The sequence below is a fragment of the Hyperolius riggenbachi genome, chromosome 4 (genome assembly GCF_040937935.1).
Source record: "Hyperolius riggenbachi isolate aHypRig1 chromosome 4, aHypRig1.pri, whole genome shotgun sequence".
In the NCBI taxonomy this organism is placed as follows: domain Eukaryota; kingdom Metazoa; phylum Chordata; class Amphibia; order Anura; family Hyperoliidae; genus Hyperolius; species Hyperolius riggenbachi.
The window spans coordinates 17,528,350-17,541,088 of NC_090649.1; the positions used below are offsets into that span (position 1 = coordinate 17,528,350).

A 12,739-nucleotide genomic window follows, 5' to 3' on the forward strand; every position below is an offset into this window, starting at 1 on the left:
GAGGAAGTCTATCTCCTGCTTGCTGTGTGGAGAGTCAAGTGATCTCACAGTCTGTGAGACGTAACTGTAAGAAGTTACTGGTGTCGAAGCAAGGTGATATAGAACAGGTTCTAACAATGGTGCCAAAACCCTTCGCTGCCTAGCAGAAAAGGCAGGCAAGGACCGGGCCAGATGTCAGTCTGTTATCTAGTTTTCCGGGACTTCCACAGTAACAAGCGGAGGAGACGCTGAGACGCTCGCTGGAAACTTATCGAGAGGAGATAAGTGGTGCTGCCAGGCTGCGAGGAAGCCGGGCGCACGGAATGACGTTCGAGTAATTACAGTGGCGAAGGTTCGTGGACTGAATAATATAGGTGTGATTGTACACATGCCTAACGCCAAAATCCAGATCATGGGCTGTCCCGGGCGGCGGCTTGGGGTGCAAGTGCCGTAGTGGTGTCGATCTGCTGAACGAAGGAATCAGTAGCCCGAGGGGGGTCCAGAACTTCGCGAGCAAAACTTGACCAATGCTGTAACGAACGGTCATTTGGGGAGAACGTCTCAAGTCACTGGCAAGTATAGTGTTTCATTTGTTTAATTCTAATGCAAGTGTTTGGTATTACATGTTGATTTTGTAGCAGTGTTTGTGGTCTGTTATATGTTAACAGTGTTTTTTTTCTACAGCTGTGTGTTATCTTTCTGTGTTATGCTAAAGTGTGGGCAGCGTATATAGTTTTGTTTTCTCTCTGGGCAGTTCTGGGCTGGGAGGGATGCCAGCGATGTTTGTTTTTCTCTCGTGCTCTGTCACGCAGATGGTGGATGGTGAGGAGAGCAGGTGGAGGGTGAAATGAAGAGAACATAGTTGGTATAACGAGAGCAGCCCAGAATAGTGGGAAAACTGGTTCCAAGTCAGTGCTATTAGTTAATTAGTGCTATGTGATGTTTCTGTAATCTCAGCATGATTCAGTGTCATGGGTTGTATTGGTTTTTTTCTTGCGGATCGCAGAGCGTAGGTTTAGTGGGAAGGGGGGCCAATACAGTGCATCCTCCCACCCCCCTCTCTACAGATTGGGGGAAGCACGGTTTAGGTTTGTGTCCGCGGATATCTGCTAACAGCTGGAAGATTTGTTCAGTTTCTGTCACTCCGCATTCCAGGCAACGGTTTATGATATGAGTAAAGTTTCGGTGTAGTTGTGGAGAATTCCTGCAGTTCAGGATGTTTTTTTTTCAGCCGTCATAAGATCGGAGTTCTGTGGGAAGCGTTTGAGTGCACGGGGTTGGGGGCATGTTTTTTTTTCTTTCCTCCGTCTACATGTCCAAGATGATTTGCGTTTTTTTCTGGAAAGGAGATGGAGATGTCAGTCAGAGAAGCGAAAGGTTCCAGATGCCAATCTAAGTTTGGAGAAACACGAGATTCCTGAAATTGGATAGAGACTAAAACACGAGATTCCTGAAATTGGAAAGAGACTAAAACACGAGATTTCGGAGATCGGAAAGAGACTAACAAAACTGTCTGAGCAAAGCATAATGCAAAGTGCTAATGTTTTTCTTTCCCAAGGTGGTGCTTTTATAATGAAGAGTACCGTGCTGATGGTGATCCTAGGTTGCCATTTCGTCCTAGGAGAATGAAGAGAGGACATTCTCATGTATAATAAGGGATTAATGAGAATGCAAGGCCCAAGCATGATAATGTTTGGTGACAAAGGTACTAATCCTTTCACACCTCCCTCCACTTGGCACAGATGGACCATGCAGGGACGGAGGAAAAGAGCACTTGTGCCAGGAGAAAACAAATTTCATGGCACAATGTGGGTGAAAGGTCTGAAGGGTCAGGTGTGCGGGCAGTGGGAATTGAATGGCAGTGTAAATCTGCTATTGAATGCCACACTCCCAGAATCGATGCACCGATCCAAAGGTTTGTTAAAAGGTACATTGCAGTACAATGGGTACATGCAAGAGGTGGAGTGTGTGATTCAGGGGTACCTTGTCTTGGTTATGCAGAGTGAGATGGTTCCAGATTGGAGAGGAACGAGCAGGAGGCGTCAATTTGAGATGGTTCCAGATTGGAGAGGAACGAGCAGGAGGCGTCAATTCTCCTACCAGAGAGACGCAGGGGACAACATCACACTCTGGAACTACCAACAGAGAGTGCCTCTGAAACAACTATACACACGTAAAGGCTGGAAAGCCGAGGGTTTGTGGTTCTCGAAACAAGAAGTAAAAATCGAGATCAAGCCACAATTCCAGGTGACAAAGAGGGTGGGGAGAGCGGTCCCGGGGGAGGGAAAGCCAACACAGGGAACCCCATTCTCACTACACGGGTTACAACAGGGGACGATATTACACAGTCCATATGCAGCTGCTTATCCTCATGCTAGTTGGGTAAGTGAAGAGGTACTCTTAATTGAAAGATTGCAGAGAGTACAGTCTTCCCGACCTCAGGTACATATTGTGCCTCAGGACATAAGGGGGGAAGAGGTCCAATCAGGACAGTTGGGGGCATATTTTGTCAGGGAGAGGCAAAAAGATCCTGTCCAACTGAGATTGGTCAAGGGGAGGTATATCGATTTTTCTGGAGAAGGATCTTCTGCATGGCAGCTTCGAGATGTTTGGGTGAACAAAGGGAAACGGTGCAACATTCCTTTAGGCACCGCCACTTCCTTAGTTCCCACCTCAACCCAGGTCTTACACCAGGACCTGAGAGGTCAACCTTTTTTGGTGCTAGACGGGGAGGTGAAACAAGTAGAGTTGTCCTTATGCGGGCAATTCTCACAGAGGTACCGGCGTTGGCCGGGGCAAGCCAAATTTAGTGAAGAAGCCTGCGGGCTCAATAACGCAGAAGGCGAGGCTACCATTCAAAAGATCCACCCTGAAGCCCAACCGATAGTTCCGGTGGCTGAAGGAAAGGTTTGTTTTTTTAACATAAGGTCTAATGATACATTCAAGGTATATTCTCATAATTGTTCCGATAAGGGGGATTTTCCAAGGGGAACATATTGTGTGAGTGGAGATCCCATATGGATCCTGTCATCCAGGTTGGATGACGTTGTTTCTCAAATTGTTAAGAGAACTCTAAAGGTCAAAGTTTCACGGGTAGTTCCCGTCCTGAAAGAGAACACGACAGGGGACAAAGGGGAACAGGGTTTGATCCAAGACGACCACATTTTGTTACAAAGGTTAAACAAACAGTACACTAAGTTAGAGGTAAGATTTCACCATGATACAGGTGATCTTAACGAGGTAGAACACAAAAATGAGCAGGTGAGTTCCAGTCTGACCTGGTGGACAAAGGTTCCGGTGATGTTCCAGGGACACTCGGACTGGGCCTCTGCAGTTCCAAAGTTCTTCCGACACCCACTGGTCGTCTGGATGGGGATGACAACTTTAGGCATCATTATCCAGGTGAGGTTGCGTGTTAAAATTACGTAAAACAAATTAACCTGGTCAAGAGATTGGTGCCTCATAAACAATCTCATGATCCAATATTTTTTAATTAAGGGAGATACAGGGTTACGGGTATAGGTAATAGTACCGGTAATGGAGCTGATTGTATAAAGGCGCTCTTTTAGAAGGCACCTGGCACTGCTCCATTGAGTAACAAACAAACGAGTTTCACTTTTCTGTGGTCATGCAAGTTTGTGAGTGATACGTAAGTGACGCAAATGCTGAGCATGTGGTATAGAGGGACTTAGAAGTAGAGCCTCCCCAGAGAGCCTGGGTACAGGAAGACCAAGAGGTCTTGCTCTCTCTCTTCCAGGGGTACCCGCCTAGAGCAGAGAAGTTGTGTGAGCACGAACATCGAAAAGTGAAACCTAAAGAAAAGAAACCAGGTACGGGTGGGTTCAGAAGCTGGGATCTGCGGATCAAGCCTTTTTAGGGGGGATTGTTATAATTTAAGTAGGCCTCAGTTATTTGGACTGAGTTAGTCAAAAGGCTTGGAGTGCAGATCGGCCCTTTAAGGGGATTTTCTCTGAGAGAGAAAATCTGCAGTTCTGTCAGCAGAACTAGAACATACCAAGAAGCTGTTCTATGTACAAGGCCGCAGGTCTCCGTGACCTGGGCATGTAACACCACTGGAACAATAAACATCAGCCATGTTTGGTAAATATCCACATTCCTGCATCTAGGGCAAATGCCTCATTGATTATTAATCGAGTAGGTGTGTATGATGACACCACGAGTGGGTCCACCAATAGACTGATCTAGGGGATGGCGAAGATGATGTCATATTTAACTCTTTCCTAGTCGGTATTAAACCCTGAGTGAGCGATGGGGAGTGCACTCTGCTTCTTACTTTCGCAATAGCTCGCAAGGCTGACTGGGACCTCTAAGTATGTTCTTCCTTTCTGTAATATGATATAATGTATGCTGTACATAGGTAGTCTAGATGTAACATAGAGTAGATACAAGAAGACCTGGGTATCTTCAGCAGGAAGGTACTCACGCAGCTGTAACGCAACATGGAAGTCTGCTTTGCCAGGAGATGATAAACTGTATCTATCTGCATTTCTGTTACTTGAATAAATAACGTAAACATTGAAGAAGCCTGAGGAAGTCTATCTCCTGCTTGCTGTGTGGAGAGTCAAGTGATCTCACAGTCTGTGAGACGTAACTGTAAGAAGTTACTGGTGTCGAAGCAAGGTGATATAGAACAGGTTCTAACAATGGTGCCAAAACCCTTCGCTGCCTAGCAGAAAAGGCAGGCAAGGACCGGGCCAGATGTCAGTCTATTATCTAGTTTTCCGGGACTTCCACAGTAACAAGCGGAGGAGACGCTGAGACGCTCGCTGGAAACTTATCGAGAGGAGATAAGTGGTGCTGCCAGGCTGCGAGGAAGCCGGGCGCACGGAATGACGTTCGAGTAATTACAGTGGCGAAGGTTCGTGGACTGAATAATATAGGTGTGATTGTACACATGCCTAACGCCAAAATCCAGATCATGGGCTGTCCCGGGCGGCGGCTTGGGGTGCAAGTGCCGTAGTGGTGTCGATCTGCTGAACGAAGGAATCAATAGCCCGAGGGGGGTCCAGAACTTCGCGAGCAAAACTTGACCAATGCTGTAACGAACGGTCATTTGGGGAGAACGTCTCAAGTCACTGGCAAGTATAGTGTTTCATTTGTTTAATTCTAATGCAAGTGTTTGGTATTACATGTTGATTTTGTAGCAGTGTTTGTGGTCTGTTATATGTTAACAGTGTTTTTTTTCTACAGCTGTGTGTTATCTTTCTGTGTTATGCTAAAGTGTGGGCAGCGTATATAGTTTCGTTTTCTCTCTGGGCAGTTCTGGGCTGGGAGGGATGCCAGCGATGTTTGTTTTTCTCTCGTGCTCTGTCACGCAGATGGTGGATGGTGAGGAGAGCAGGTGGAGGGTGAAATGAAGAGAACATAGTTGGTATAACGAGAGCAGCCCAGAATAGTGGGAAAACTGGTTCCAAGTCAGTGCTATTAGTTAATTAGTGCTATGTGATGTTTCTGTAATCTCAGCATGATTCAGTGTCATGGGTTGTATTGGTTTTTTTCTTGCGGATCGCAGAGCGTAGGTTTAGTGGGAAGGGGGGCCAATACAGTGCATCCTCCCACCCCCCTCTCTACAGATTGGGGGAAGCACGGTTTAGGTTTGTGTCCGCGGATATCTGCTAACAGCTGGAAGATTTGTTCAGTTTCTGTCACTCCGCATTCCAGGCAAAGGTTTATGATATGAGTAAAGTTTCGGTGTAGTTGTGGAGAATTCCTGCAGTTCAGGATGTTTTTTTTTCAGCCGTCATAAGATCGGAGTTCTGTGGGAAGCGTTTCACTGCACGGGGTTGGGGGCATGTTTTTTTTTTCTTTCCTCCGTCTACATGTCCAAGATGATTTGCGTTTTTTTCTGGAAAGGAGATAGGAAATTTCACACACTGCTGTGTCTGTTTTTGCAGGTATACGAGAAATATATATGCTGAAATGTTTAGTGTACATATGCCTTGTATGTTCTAACTGCTTTTTTCTAAAGGTGCATTGGATTAAGTGGTTGCTATGGGGGACTGACATAGCAGCCATCTTGGCTGGCATGCCATGACTCAACATGGAGTCGTAATTCTGAGAAAGCCACTCCCATCTTCATGATGCATCAGGAGGGGAGGGGGCGGTAAGCGCCCACTGATAGGCACGCCCCGATGGCAGGGGGGAGGATGTGCTGGGGGGGATCCCACGTCCCACGTCACAGCTGTGCACAAGGCGCCGTGCACGGAAGCAGCTGGTGGGAGGGGGTCCAGAGTGGGGACAGAAGAGAGATTCTACTGAGTTTCTCGGCTTCCAGATGATTTCCTCAGAAGTCTGGGCACAGGGAGTGTCCGTATACGTGAGCTAAGCAAGTTGCAGGCTCACGGATAGGAAGGGTTTCCCAGCTCGGTGCTGGGAGACACGTAGCAGCGCAGATCAGGAAAGGGTCTGTACAGCGTTGCTTATGGGATTGTTCCTTTAAGTGGGGCACCTTAATGGGTGGTGCAGCATGAGTTCCCAATAGAAGGAAGGGGGGACAGTGCATCAGGGGGGTGCCGGAGTTGGGAAAAAGGGAGTTGACCAATCCGGGTTTCCGTCGCCGCTGCTGCAGAGCGGTAACGTTTTTTCCGGTTTTTGTCATGGACAGGGCCATAGCTTGACTGAGAGGTCTATGCTGGGCTGGGGCTGTTTTTTTGTGCGTTCTTTTCGTCCACTGATTGGTCAAATATGTTTTTTCCAGCTCCTATCAAGTGTAGCACAAAGAACAAGAACTTACAGCAGTTCATGGGGCAATGATACAAATGAAAGAATTGCCATGTACAGAGCGACAGTGTATCAGTACGGTGTTTGCCATATGACTACCTACCACGTGGGCATTCTGGGATCTGCATACAGGCATGTGACGCTGGTATGCTTAGCCCTGCACCCTGTGTAGTTTAAGTGCAAAGTGCTCCTTCCTATAGGGAGGCAGCCATTTTTTTTTTGTGAAGTCTGGGGGTAGTGGCACAGCAAACATTGATCAGAGGGTACAACACACAGAACTTCTAGCAGAGCGGGTATCGCAATTAAGTTCTAGATAAGTAAATGCAAAAATGAGTAAGAGCATTGCAGGCTCACCTGCAAAGCAGCAACAGGTGTGGCATCCGGAATCTGTGCATGCGACGGCCGCGTATGTACAGATAGGGGGGGGGGATGTGGAAGGTGCCTGCAATGAGGTGAAGCGATAAACTGTATCTATCTGCATTTCTGTTACTTGAATAAATAACGTAAACATTGAAGAAGCCTGAGGAAGTCTATCTCCTGCTTGCTGTGTGGAGAGTCAAGTGATCTCACAGTCTGTGAGACGTAACTGTAAGAAGTTACTGGTGTCGAAGCAAGGTGATATAGAACAGGTTCTAACAAGAGAGTTCAGACTTACAGATATGGGACAGGGTTTGGCTGTCCACTAACATGAAGCTTAAATGTCCTCCTAACTAAGAAGTTGAGCCTTAAGTTCTTTGGTCCTTTTTCCATATGTCAAAGAATTCATCCAGTAGCCAGTGATGCTCATCCAGAGTCCGGATATCCGAGTAACCCGGATATCCGACCATTTTTTACGCTATCCGGGTCACTATCCGGATCCCGGATAGCTATAGAAATCTGGATAACTATCTGCAGATAGTTTGACGCATGACCCGGATATCTGCGGATATCTGCGGATATCCGGATCCGAAATACTGTAACTAAGGTGATGACGTCCTTGAGCCAATCAGAGGGCTCCCAGGAGAAGCCCTAGCAACCAATCACAGAGGGGAACCCTGGCCAGCCCCACCTGACCTCATTGAGCCAATCAGAGGCCTCCTAGCCTAAGCCCTGGCACCCAATCACAGAAAGGAACACTGGTAAGCCCCCCTTGTATAATAAGGAGGGCTGCCATGATGAGACAGATCGTCCTGGCTTGCTGAATGCTTCCTGAGAGACATGCTGCAGTGCTGGTGGCCTAGCAAGGGCTGCCTGTACACAGTTATAAACCTAAAGCTGGTCATTGATTTACCCCTTCACTACTCTATAGTAATCGTTAATTAGCTTGACTGATGTCTCATAGTGTGACAGTTAGAGTGTGTGCTGCACAGCTGCAGTGCTGCTGCTGGGCCAAGGGCTGTACACAGTGATAAGCTCAGTGATTAACCCCTTCACTATCACTCCACTATTGTTAATTCATTAATGTGTTAGTGTGCACTAGTGTCTTCTCCTCTGCTGTCTGTCACTCTGCACTTGTCACGTGGCACTTGTCACGTAGCACTTGCCAAGTGTCACGTGGCACTTGCCACGTGGCATGTGGCACTTGGCACGTGCCACATAGGACTTGGCACGTGTCACTTGGCACTTGGCAAGTGCCACGTCACACGTGCCAAGTGCCACGTGACACTTGGCAAGTGCCACGTACCATGTCCGTCATGCTCCTGGCACACGTTACACCTGCTGCTGCTGCATTGCCCTGCTCCTGCTGCCTGTGCAGCTCCCACCGCCAGGACAGGGTGCCACAGGCCACTGACACCACCTATATTTAACCCAAAACAAAATTGCAGCATCATTTTTTGGAGGTGTCTTGACTGAAAACTGTCATGTCCCAGTTGTGCGGTTGGACTTTGGACACAATGTGGGCTGCACGACCGCTGTCTGGAATCTAGGCCTAATGTTAATTGACAGTCATTTTTTTTTTTTTTTTGGGGGGGGGGGGGGGGATTCGAAGTCCCCACATCATCAATTAGTGTTTCCCTTTGCTAAATAATGATGATACATGCCTCATTTACCCTCAAAACCCCTTTTAAAGCTATTTAAAGGGCACTTCCGTTTTTTCTATCCAGATATCCGAATAGGCCAGATATCCGCGGATAATGCGACCGGATATCCGCGTTCACTCGGATATCTAAAAGGCCGGATTCGGATATCCGAACCGGATCCGGATATCTAGGTATCCGGATTGGGGTCAATTCGGATTTTAAAAAGCACTATCCGAGCAACACTGCCAGTAGCTTTCAAATTTGAATTACCTAAAGCTCTCTGAAAGGTGCATGGTGTTTCATGTCTCCTGTTTGAGTAAGGCAAGTCCTGAATATTTCCTAAATCACCATTCGAACCTCCATCACCAGTTCTTGTCAATGGGGTTTTAAACATTTGAAGTGGAGGGACTTCTAGATTCTAGAAGAACCAGCACCATTCACCATTTGATTTAAGTGGAAGAGTTTTGGTCCTGTAGAGGACTCTTGAGAAACACAGAACAACACCCACACACCCAGATCCCTGAGAGACTATCATAATGTGTATACAGAGTTGGTAGCTCCAGAGGGCACTCAGAGGTTGCATTTAAGGGGGGTGGGGGGCATAGTACAACACATAACTCATGGCCTGCATACCTTATTTCCTCATGGTCTGTATATCAAACAAAATGTACCTTATTGCTCCATTACAATGCCAAAAAGATAAATAAAAAAACAAACAAAAAATTGATTTATTTATAATTACCTCTCTATTAATAAGCAACTCATTAGGAAACAGCCATTTTGATTGAGGGTTTCTGAAATGAGTTTGCACGACATCTATGCCATCCAGGTTGGCCAACTTGCGTATTAAGTAAACTCTGTACCAGTCATTTCTGGAATTGGAGCATAAATCCATTATGGCCCTCAGGAAACCATCATGTCTGGTGCCTGAAAGACAATTCCAAGATTATCAAGTCAGTTACAGGTTTGTTTGTTTTTTCGATTGATTACACGCTAAAAATTAAAACTTCCCCACAATTGCAAAACCTCAACTATTGCAACATAGAGGGCTATTGAGAAAACGTCAGACAGGGTGAAAGACCAACCGTGTGAATATGTGGAGGGAAGTTTTGTTCACCGAGTGTGGCAGTTCACCTTTTGTGACTGTACATGTAATTTTATTGTATAGCAGACCCAGGGCCAGCCCTAGACTTTTTGCCGCCTGAGGCAAATTTTGAAAAAATTGCCGCCGCCGATGAGCCCCCCCCCCACCCGTGGGGGGCCGCTGAGCTGGAGGAGTAGCTGGCAGGACGGGGGTATTTGGCCCCCTCCCTCGCCTGGGTCCCCCGACCTGCGCTCCCCTCCAGCTTTAACTGTAGCGTAAGCAGCCGACAGACAGTAAGAGGCACGGGCGGGGGATCACTCACCTTCCTCGTTCCAATGTGCGCTCCACTGACGTCACTTCCTGCAACGCTGGCCACGTACAATACAGTGGGCGACGTTGCAGGAAGTGACGTCAGTGGAGCGCATGCTGGAACGAGGAAGAGGTGAGTGATCCCCCGCCCGTGCCTCTTACTGTCTGTCGGCTGCTTACGCTACATTTAAAGCTGGAGGGGAGCGCAGATCGGGGGACCCAGGCGAGGGAGGGGGGGTTCGACCCCCCTCCCCACCGCTAGGCCCAATACCCCCGTCATGCCAGCTACCCCTCCAGCTCGGCGGCCGGCACCCCCTGCACCCACGGACGGTCGGATGCCGCCCCTAGAACTTTGCTGCCTGAGGCAAAAGTTTCACTCCGCCTCATGAGCGGGCTGGCCCTGAGCAGACCTACAGCATAGTATATTGATCTACACAATGTGATCTCTTACCGTGTTTCAAAGAGTTTTGCAAATGGGTGCAGCATGAATATATACAGGATCTTCTCAAAAAATTAGCATATTGTGATAAAGTTCATTATTTTCTGTAATGTACTGATAAACATTAGACTTTCATATATTTTAGATTCATTACACACAACTGAAGTAGTTCAAGCCTTTTATTGTTTTAATATTGATGATTTTGGCATACAGCTCATGAAAACCGAAAATTCCTATCTCAAGAAATTAGCATATTTCATCCGACCAACAAAAGAAAACTGTTTTTAAAACAAAAAAAAGTCAACCTTCAAATAATTATGTTCAGTTATGCACTCAATACTTGGTCGGGAATCCTTTTGCAGAAATGACTGCTTCAATGCGGCGTGGCATGGAGGCAATCAGCCTGTGGCACTGCTCAGGTGTTATGGAGGCCCAGGATGCTTCGATAGCGGCCTTAAGCTCATCCAGAGTATTGGGTCTTGCGTCTCTCAACTTTCTCTTCACAATATCCCACAGATTCTCTATGGGGTTCAGGTAATGAAAGTTGGCAGGCCAATTGAGCACAGTAATACCATGGTCAGCAAACCATTTACCAATGGTTTTGGCACTGTGAGCAGGTGCCAGGTCGTGCTGAAAAATGAAATCTTCATGTCCATAAAGCTTTTCAGCGGATGGAAGCATGAACCCACTTTTGAACCAGAAACAGCGTCAGAAGCGCCTGACCTGGGCTACAGAGAAGCAGCACTGGACTGTTGCTCGGTGGTCCAAAGTACTTTTTTTGAATGAAAGCAACTTTTACATGTCATTCGGAAATCAAGGTGCCAGAGTCTGGAGGAAGACTGGGGAGAGGGAAATGCCAAAATGCCTGAAGTCCAGTGTCAAGTACCCACAGTCAGTGATGGTCTGGGGTGCCATGTCAGCTGCTAGTGTTGGTCCACTGTGTTTTATCAAGGGCAGGGTCAATGCAGCTAGCTATCAGGAGATTGTGGAGCACTTCATGCTTCCATCTGCTGAAAAGCTTTATGGAGATGAAGATTTCGATTTTCAGCACGACCTGCCACCTGCTCACAGTGCCAAAACCACTGGTAAATGGTTTACTGACCATGGTATTACTGTGCTCAATTGGCCTGCCAACTCTCCTGACCTGAACCCCATAGAGAATCTGTGGGATATTGTGAACAGAAAGTTGAAAGACGCAAGACCCAACACTCTGGATGACCTTAAGGCCGCTATCGAAGCATCCTGGGCCTCCATAACACCTGAGCAATGCCACAGGCTGATTGCCTCCATGCCACGCCACATTGAAGCAGTCATTTCTGCAAAAGGATTCCTGACCAAGTATTGAGTGCATAACTGAACATCATTATTTGAAGGTTGACTTTTTTTGTTTTAAAAACACTTTTCTTTTATTGGTCGGATGAAATATGCTAATTTTTTGAGATAGGAAATTTGGGTTTTCATGAGCTGTATGCCAAAATCATCAATATTAAAACAATAAAAGGCTTGAACTACTTCAGTTGTGTGTATTTGTATCTAAATATATGAAAGTCTAATGTTTATCAGTACATTACAAAAAATAATGAACTTTATCACAATATGCTAATTTTTTGAGAAGATCCTGTATATATATTTATTGATGAGGCTGGATTTACTGCAAGGCCTCGTTCACATTAGGCAACAGAGATGGCTATGTGGTCGACACAGTTTTAAGGGGCCACACACGATACAATAAACTGATCCAATTTTAGGGCATTTCGATAAATCGATTTTATTTTCTGGAAAATCTTGGTTTTTTTTGTTTGTTTTTTTACTTGAGCAAGAAATCTGGTAGGATTTTTTCCGTTTTTATTAGATAAAAGTCAGGAATGCCAGATTTTTCTAATCAATTTTTATGAAAATTGAATGGTATAGGGTAGACTGTCATTTTCCTTATATATACTCCCAAGCTATTTTCTCTGAGTTTTCAATCTTTTTTTCATAATTGGGTAAAAATGTAACATACGTGTGGTGCATTGGTCAGATTTTTGAAATAGTATAATCAATCAGAAAATTGATTGCAATTCTTGAATGGAAAAGATATTTAAAAAATTGCATGGTGTGTGGTCACTTTTATGGTGGCCATACATGGTACAATTTTTTCATACAATCTTACCATTTCTATGTAGTATAAGAGTAAATTAAGTGAAT

General features: G+C 46.1%; 1 protein-coding gene across 1 annotated transcript in view; it reads right to left on the reverse strand.

Moving 5' to 3' along the window:
- The window catches only part of LOC137504562 (E3 ubiquitin-protein ligase RNF213-like), a 526,907-nt gene that overhangs the window by 165,560 nt on the left and 348,608 nt on the right, over positions 1–12,739 (reverse strand). The window contains exon 36 of the mRNA XM_068233144.1: positions 9,463–9,647. Within this exon, the coding sequence (XP_068089245.1) occupies positions 9,463–9,647 (185 nt within the window). The remainder of the gene's footprint in view (positions 1–9,462; positions 9,648–12,739) is intronic.